We start from the raw sequence: 9,366 nt of genomic DNA, 5'->3' as shown, positions 1-9,366 counted from the left end.
GGTGAGGGGGGAGAAGTAGGGAGAGGGTGGGAGTAAGGGGGGAGGGGGAAGAAAAATCCGCTGCATGCTTATTTACCTGCAAATCGTCTGCTCCCGAGGCGGCCAGCCCCAGGCTGGGTCCTGGCAGGAGTCTTTGATCTGGATGCATCCCATACTGGGATCCATGGCTCATAAGAGACAGGTCGTGGCGGCGGTAAGCATCGAGGCAGCCCAGCTCTCTCCTCTGCTCGTCCAAGCAAGAGGACTTGAGCGCCCGAGCATTGTGCAGATTAATAAAATCGGTGGGCTCCCCGTGGTGGATCTGTTGATAGTACTGTTGCGAGTGGTGGAGCGAATTCAGAGAGTAGGCGTCGGGGTTCACAGCCGGGTGACTGTGCTGGAACTCGTAGTGAAAGGACTGGTGATGGAGCGGGGTGTACTGGTGGTTAGTGGAGAAGTACGGGGAAGCAAACTCAGTGCCAGTTGTGGAGTAAGTTAGAGGAGAGGAGGAGGAATAGGCGACAGTGGAATTGGCTACGGACTCCAGACACCCGAGCTGCATCAAACGGTAGCTGTTTGATCCGTCGTGACGTATCTGGAAGGAAGAGGGGGAAAAAGGAGAGCAAAAAAACTTGAGGTTTGTCATTTTCAACCAAAGCGCAACTCTCCCTTAGCCCCGCTCTCCATCCATCTAAATCTAGATGTAATTATGGAGCTAGAGAGATATCTGTATAGCCACCTAGCCAACAATTAGGGGGAGAGCCAGGGCAAGGCGACTGTGCCATCGAACTCATGAAAGCTGGAGAACTGGGGGTGGGCGGCCACGTCCTCAGTTAAGAGGGAAAAACACACACACACACACACACACACACACACACACACACACACCACACACCACACACCACACACCACACAGACACAGACACATACACACACACATACACACACCCCACCCTATATAGGTGCGGGTGACACACGCGCGCAGCCCCTTCTAAACGCGCTCCGCCTTGAGCGCAGCAAAGTCGGGCGTCTGGAACAAGTCCATTCCTCTCTGAGTTCTATGGCCTCGGCAAACGAGGCTGGCCGGCTTCAGCAGACCTGATCTAGCCAGCCACTCACCTTCCCGGACCAGACTCAAACACAAAAGCCTTTGCAGACCCCCAAGGCCATTTGGCTGGGGGGGGGGGTCTCAAAAATCACCGTTTGTGTATATAACTTTTAAAAAATCTATGCAAAACACTTAACTTTCAAAATGTATTTTTGGTGGGTGGGGGAGTGGGGGAGTCAGTCCCCCTGTTTCTGTCTCCCCCTACTTAAAAAAGCCCATTCCAAAGGGGATCTTTCTTCCCACCCCTTGTCCACCTACCGCCCCCTCCCCCCCGCCTTGCCAGTCCTTTTACTTTGTCTTCCTGGCTATCTGTTATCTCTCTCTATCTCGTTCTTCTCCACCCCTCCTCCCTGTTCTTTTATTATTAGGATTATTTTTCCCCCTTCCTTCTCATTATAGCAACTGTTTCTTAACGTGGCCGTGAGTTGCCCTTCCTGGCGACAGATGTCATAACGAACTTTCTCCCCTTTCCTTCTTTAAGTCCCCCCAAAGCCAGATTATAATTAAACCTAACGGTCCAATATAGATTAGAGACAGGGGAAGCTGCCACCGCCGCTGCCACCGCCCGCCGCAGCCGCCACACACACGCGCGCAAAAGGAGGGGAAAAAAAAAAAAGTAATAATACCTCGGCATCGTGGACTAGTCCCGGAAAGGTAGTTGACATGTTGGGTTTCTCCGAAAGCTTACGATGCAATTTCCCCCTCCAAAAAAGAATCAGGAAAAAATCCAAACTTCTTCTATTTTCCAATTTTTTTAAAGGAAAAAAAAATGATCTATAGATAGAGATCTAAATTGTAATGGCTTTGCCCGGATCAGATATCTCCTTGCCTTGTACCCACTTAAAAACCTGTAGGAACAAAATTTTCCCTCTGCACAAAAGCAGCTCCCTGGAACAGATTTTGTACTTGCTGAGTATTTCTTTGGCTGATGTCGTAGGTCCCTTGGTAATATAGAAGTTTTGAAAATTAAGCATCAGCACTGAGTACTGGGAGGACAATAGGCAGAAGAGATTTATCCCAGGAGACAAGGAATAAATATTGTATCTTCGCCTAATAAGGAACTGTAGGTTCTTTCAACATTTTTATCCATTTTTCCAACCTTTATCATGCTTTTCTATACAGTCTATGGTGGGGACTCATCTCTGCGAAGAGAATTTGCACACATTTTATTGTGAAGATAGAGATCTAGCCCAGAGACATGAATATTAGAGATAGAAGCATATATATATATATATATATTAATTAAAGCGTCCTTTTACATAGGTAAGTGTTCGTTCCGATTGGTTATATTCCTTGAGAGCTGGAAAGCTCCCTTTTCAAATCTGCACCCAAACCAATATTGAACACTTTGGGGTGGCTGGCTCAGCCTAAGTGGAGACAATGTTGGTATTTCCTTATTTACATCGAATTTGGGTGGTTTCCCCCCTTTTGAAAGGCAACGTGGTACAGTGGCTTACACTTTGAAGCAGCTTTTAAAATAAATAGCCCTGATGGACAGTCCCAAGTTCTTATCATAAAGAAATAGTGTAACCGGTGAGATCTATCTATCTATATATATTTAATACAAGCAGAATAGAGACATATGACAAGAGCCTGAATTTAGGTAAAACGTTGTCTTCCACTCCCCACCCAACCCATTTTCTCCCTTTCTTTTGTGTTCTCCTTTTTTGCCTTTTTTGAAATATCGCTGAATTGGGGGGGTTCGTGGAGACCATTTAGCGCTGACACACGGTATGTGAACACCATTAACCAAAATAACCTTTAAGCTGCTGAAAGTTACATTTTTCAAAGAGGGGGCAAGGAGGAGAGAACACACGTCCACATCCATCTTCTAGATGGATTTATCTATTTTCAAAAAATACTGGAGCTCGACTTCGTTCAAAACTCGGCTTCTCTTCTCTCCAACTTCTCTTCCACTGAGTTATCTAACACCTCGGGGGTTGGGGGGTGGCAGGGGGCTGGGGAAAGGGATGGTCAGAGGGGAAATACACCCATGCAGTGCTGAGAACCAGTTTTCTTTGCCTCCTCGGCCCAAGTTTAACTGATAAGAGCTGGTTATCTCCAAATTCTAATCTGATAGATATGAAAGGGTTTAGCACTCTCTTAATTGCCATTTAATTTGGTTTGCTTTTAAGTGTTTAAGCTGTGAAGGTGTCTTAATAATAAGCCGCGGGCAAGCAGGCATGTGGCTTTTTTTTTTTTTTTTTAAAGGTCCAGGTTGGGAGGGTTTATTGGTATCTGTTCATGCAGGCTAACCGGAGCTGTCACTCAGCACTCCTTTCTTTATACAGATGGACAAAGGCACACGGCAAGAATTGAAATGCATTGTCTGAAATGGAAAACTGCGATTATCCAGCCATGCACAGGGGTCAGCAGCAAACACTTGCTACCTCTTATCATGGCAGAGTTTTTCCTTCCCTTCTCTCTCCGGGTCTCCACTTCATTTTAGCCTAATGAAGACAGAGAAATATGTTTGTGATGGGGGAGGAGGGAACCCTATCTTTTAAAAAAAGGAATGAAGAGTGAAGAACGTTTTTTTAAAAGGATAAGGGGGGAGCTGAATAACTGGATGGGGGGTTGGTGAGAAATATGGGCTAGACAGTGATCATCTGATTTCTGAAATATCTGCAAAGAAGCCTTTGTTTGCCAGGGCCTGATTGTACTCCAGGACTGGATCTGAGCTCCTCTGTTGATTATATTTGGTTGTCACATGAATACCTTACTTAAAACCATTAAGCAATGGAATAAATAAATAACAGGGAAGATTCTATGAAAGCTCTTGTCCATTACCATCAAGGACAATTCTGAGCCCACTGAAACCATCTAAAAGAGATGTCCTAGTTAAATGATTTTCCTCTACAAGGGACTAGATAAGTGATATGGCATGTTGGCTTTTAGCCTTTACTAGGGTGCATGAAGATAAATCTGTAGATAGTTAATGTCATTATGTTCAACAAACAGTAATAAAATAATATGTAGTCAGTATTGGAAATACAAAGAGAAACACAATATAATTCTCCTTTCAGGAAGTGTTCTGGGGCCATTAGATTAAACCCAAGTATTCACTGTTCCTAGACCCACCTACCTCTCTATAGTCCCAAAATAAGTATTCTTCAAATGCATAAGGAACTTTATACTTCTTACCTTTTTTTAGTTGTCATGACAAAACTTGAGTGTTATAATAGTTTCCATTTGACAGATGGTGAAACTGAGGCTCAAACAAGTTGAGTCCAAGGTCACATATCTAGTACTTGTCTAAAGATGTGATTCAAACCCCAGGGCTTTTTGACGCCAGGCTCAACACACTACACTAGGCTGCTCCTCAGACTTACTGACATTGAAAGTCCTAACAAATCATTTTATTCCTAGCATACAGCACTTTAGATTGGGAGACCTCTTAAGCAATCTTTAGTTCAAAATCTTTCATTTTGTAAAAAGAGAAAATGAAGTGACTTAGCAATGGCCATTCATTTACTGAGAGAACCAGTACCAGGTCCCCAGTATGCTGTGTCTTAGTTTCAGTATTATTTACACTATATAGTATAATCCTTTGGTATTGAAAGACTTTCAGGAACTATAACAAAGAAACTGAGGATGGTGCTCTTTTGGCCAGATTCAATTAATTTCATTCTATCAATTTCAGTTTATTTCAAGAATTAAGCACCTACTACATGTTTATGTTCTCATATTGAATCCTTGTCTTCTGTTAAGGATTTCCAGACCTTTTGCCAGATACCCTTGGGATTAAGTCTTGATCTTGCTTCAAGATTTTTGGTTGGGCCATGAGAGACAAAACTAAAGTCAAATTGCTTCCACTTGGGTAATTCAAGAGGCTAGGTTAAGAGTCAGGGCAGTATTGTTTTTTAACAAGTACTCAGATTGGGAGGCAAAAAGTCTCCATGGGCTTTTAACTTTTTCCTTAAGTTTCCCTTTCTCTTTCTCTGTGTCTGGAGCCTTTTGGTCCCAAAGGAGGGTAGGGAATAACTTGAAGTTCTCATAGTACCTAAATAAAGTAAATGAATATAAACAATGACTTGGATGCATGTTTTGGGAATGGGAAGTTGGGAAGAAGGCTTGAAGGACCGGGAGATCGTGAAGCTATAACTGAAATTGGGGACATAGTTATTATGTAAGGACTTCTTTTTGCTAGGTCACCCACAATTCATTTGCACAGTTACACATCACTTCACTCACCTGCCCCAGTCTTCCAGGCCAACTCCAGAAAGATAGAGAGGACAAGGAAACTGAGAGGAAGTAGGATTTACTCACTGACCGCTCCTCCCTCCCCATTCCACACCACCACCACCACCAACAAAAAGAATAGAAAATAAAATAAAAAAGAAAGAAAGAAAGGAAAATAAAAAAGAAAGAGAGAGAGAAAGAGAGAAAGAGAAAGAAAGAAAGAAAGAAAGAAAGAAAGAAAGAAAGAAAGAAAGAAAGAAAGAAAGAAAGAAAGAAAGAAAGAAAGAAAGAAAGAAAGAAAGAAAGAAAGAAAGAAAGAAGCTGTTTCTGTCTGAAGCAAAGTTGAGGAAATCAGCCATGCCATATGCACATACTGGTCAGTTCTCCTTTCCATCTGTCGTTATGTTTGTTTAGGTCTCCCTCCCCTCCAGAAAAGCATCTAGACAGTTTTGTGTGTGTGTATGTCTTTCAGTTTCCCCTCCCCACTTAATAGCCTGAGTCAATCTGGGTTGCACTTATTAATTAATCCAAAGGCCTGTCTTTTCATCAGTTAATTCCTATTTCTCTTTTTCCTCACTCTCTGAGAGACTGGTCACACAGATGGGAGGGAGCACATGGAGTGATTGAATTCACTAGGTAAATCATTTGATAGCCTTCCCCTGCCCCATGTATAATAACCCCTCTAGACATTCTCCTCTTCTTGACTGACCTCTGGATTATTCAGATGTGATAGCTCCTGTGCTTGTGATTGGTGCCTTTTTGATTCGGTGGCCAGAACTAGGCTGGAGATCCTTCTAGTCTGAGATGGTGGATAAGCAGCACTTTAATGAATAGAGTGAATAGCTTCCATAAAAGCTGGGGTTGCTCAGGTTTTTTGTTTTTTTTTTTTAAAATATCTTTCAAATCTCATAATCAATGAAGCCAGTGGGCAACTGATTTTGATCACTTGGCTAATCATTATATTTGATGCTAGAAGGTATTTTGGAGAAAGCAGGAAGATTTCAGTCTTTTGACTATTTCCACTCTTCCTACCAGGAAGGACCATATCTAAACCATTTTAGACAGATATAATTCAGTCTTAAAGATACTCATCTCTTCCTTATCAGAAAAATGTCTTCCACCCTTATTTGAGGATAGCTGTATCATCCACGGAGATACATTTGCCTTTTTTTCAAGTCATTTCCAATAGACATGCACTTCTTTTGACCTTCAACTTACTGGTAGCACTTTTCCTTCTCCAAATGTGTTTCCATCTTGGTTTAAGCCCAAATGTTTCATCCAGACCATGGTTATGTGAAGAATGCAAGATGAAGTAGAGAACTGAAGCAATTATTTGGAAAACACAGGAACAACAATCAATTCCACTTCCCTCCAAATTACCTACTCCCTACCCTCTCCTCTGCAGTATCCAGAGAAAAGAATAAAATCGTTTTCAAAATGCCAGATGATTTCCACATGTGTCTTCATTTTACATGAGCAAAGAGATTCTGTCATATGTGAAAATTTAGTGCATTGGGGTGAATGGGTCAACTAAATAGGTTTAAACACATTAGTTTAAGCAATAAAAGAAAAGCTTTCACCAAAATCCTATATTAGTGACATCTTTAGGAGACCAGTGAGACCTTAAAAATATAAGCTTCAGGATATTAGCCCTAGATGTTTCATATTCACATAATCAAAGGAGGAGCAGGCATATCAAGTAGGATTCTAAACACATTTCTCCAGTAGCTTTCTTTTCCCCCTCATTATTATGTAAATAAATATATACTTCAGTAGATCTGTAATCTCATCAACCTGTATATTCCTTGGAACACATGCCACAACCCATCCAGTATATGTATATGAATACAGGCACAAAATTTTAACAAATCGTTGGATAAACTATTTTTGCCAAAGCAGAACTATAAAGACAGAACCATCCTAATTCGTTCCAAAATTTATTAAGCACCTACTAGGTGCAAGGACACTGTGGTAGGCACTGAGGTAGTTACAAAGGTGAGTAACCTTGTCTCCACCCTCAAGGAGTTTATTTAGGCAAAAGAGAGAAGTCCATTGCCCCAATCAATACAATGCCAAACTGAACTGGGTAAATTCTGCTGGGGGAGGTGCAAACAAAACAGGGGGTTAGAGGAAAAAGAAATGACAACCAGTTGGGAAATCCTTGGGGAGAATGTTCATTAAGAAGCAGGCCTTTTTTTTTTTTTCCTGAAGCCAGAATAAAATGTTTTGTTCCCATTTGTGTTGGCTACCATAATATTTAAGAATCGAAGAACATTAGCTTTGATGATTCCAAGGTGGCGCTCCCTTCTTCCACTCCCTCAACTAGGCTTCACGGGAGTTCCCAAAGGCCCCCAAACAACACTCAGGGCTTTTGCAAGAATGGGAATTCACTCACTCTCTCCACTTTTCTAAGCCAACCCAAAGGAATGCAGGTGGGCACAACTGTTCTTTTTCGTCATTCCCTTCCCAACTCCAGGCCGAACCTTTCTGCTTATAACAAACTTGTTCGTTCATGGCAGGATAGTTGTGAGGTGGAAGACATTGATATCTGATTATTACTTAAAACTGGAATTTTGATGTAAGCTCGAGAAATCTATCTGTAAATTTGGGCCAGAGATCTAAAAATTTATAGGGTTAAATGGTCTAGCTCTAGGGCGTTTGGAGAAGGAGGCTGCGTGGACTCCTACTATAATGCTCAGTGTGCACAGTCTGAACTAAGGAAAGACTCAGCTCTTCTTACAGACGGGGAACTTTAAGTAAAGGCTAACTTAGAGTCCCTTTTTTTTTTTTTTTTTTTTTTTTTTTTTTTTTAACATATTCACCTTACCCTCCTACAAAGAGATGTGGACGATCCTCGAGCCACTGGAAATGTGATTCGCCCCGCCCTCTTAGACCTCATCCCCATTCTTATGCAGCAAACCCGGAACTTTGCTGAGAAACAGAACGTTACCTAATTGCTAATGGGAAAACGTAGACAGCTTTTTTTTTTTTTTTTTAAATAAGAGCTTTGGGGTATTTAGTGCAAATTAACATTTCTGACAGACTTTCCAGTCATTTCAGTTTAAGAGTTGTCATTGATTTTTTAAATTCCTCTTTCCTTTCTTTCTCTGCCACCTCCCCCTCCAAAAAGCATTTCTGTTCTGTCCAATGCCGCTCTCCAACCTGGCTGTCAGAAGACTAACTTAGATCTGTATTCTGCTTTAGCGCTGCAGCCGAGAGGCAACATGGGTTTTGTAATGGTCCAAAGAAAATGCATTTGCAACCAATTAAAAAGAGCTACGAATATATTAGTAGAAAATTATAGGGGGGCTGCAGACTCCTGTCTGAAACAATTTCTTTGATAACTGTGGAACTTCTAGGCGCCGAGGCCAAAGTCTAAGCCTGCGGAACCAAGGCAAAACTGTCTGGTTCTAAAGGTGAATGACCTCAGAAGAGGACCTAACTCTGCGGTGGGACTGTCTGGGTGCTGAGAGGGGCCCAAGAGGTTCGTGGCCAACCTCTTTCTCCTTCCAATCGGTATGCGCACCCTCCACACTCGTTTAGCCAGTGTATTGGGAAGGGTTAGTCTAAAAGAAAGACATGGAGTGTGAAGCTCCGTAGCCATCTTCCAGAAATCCAACCCGTTATGCTAGCCTGGTTTTTGGTTATTGGTTCTCCAGGAGAAAATACTGTCTGTAAATGACCATTTTCAGCTCAGGATTCTTGTCCCACTCTCCCTCCCCAACTCTTCAAGTTGTTTGCACCCTGGAAGATCTTTGGGCACAGGGAGATCAACAGTTCATCCTCTTGCCTCTAGGAAACTCCATAGACCAGTTGTTTTTTCTTCCACTTTCTGCCCTCTGAATGATGTCCCTCTTTTTAAAAATGCTCTATACGTTGATAGGCCTCTTCTATTTTCTGGCGATTTGCAACTCAGGTCTGCTTCTTCCTTCAAGCCTTGTTCTGAGAGCCATCTGGACTCCTGAGGTTCTTTCCCTTAATACTATACAAATCCAGCCTCCTGGGTCCAGGCCTCATCTCCCTGCTTGCTAGGAGAGCATGTCTATTATGAGGAAAGCAAGTGGATTCAGAGTCTTATCTCTGTGATCCTGCTTTTT

General features: G+C 42.3%; 1 protein-coding gene across 1 annotated transcript in view; it reads right to left on the bottom strand.

Annotated features, from left to right (window-relative positions):
- Positions 1–1,752, bottom strand: part of TFAP2D (transcription factor AP-2 delta) — a 75,470-nt gene extending 73,718 nt beyond the window's left edge. Inside the window, exons 1-2 of the mRNA XM_044674734.1 lie at positions 1,714–1,752; positions 77–574 (exon numbers count right to left, since the gene is read on the bottom strand). Of these exons, the coding sequence (XP_044530669.1) occupies positions 77–574; positions 1,714–1,752 (537 nt within the window). The remainder of the gene's footprint in view (positions 1–76; positions 575–1,713) is intronic.
- Between the last annotated feature and the right edge of the window lie 7,614 nt (positions 1,753–9,366).

The sequence above is a fragment of the Gracilinanus agilis genome, chromosome 4 (assembly GCF_016433145.1).
Source record: "Gracilinanus agilis isolate LMUSP501 chromosome 4, AgileGrace, whole genome shotgun sequence".
In the NCBI taxonomy this organism is placed as follows: domain Eukaryota; kingdom Metazoa; phylum Chordata; class Mammalia; order Didelphimorphia; family Didelphidae; genus Gracilinanus; species Gracilinanus agilis.
Note: the sequence above shows the minus strand (reverse complement) of the source record. Positions and strands in the feature narration are given on the sequence as shown.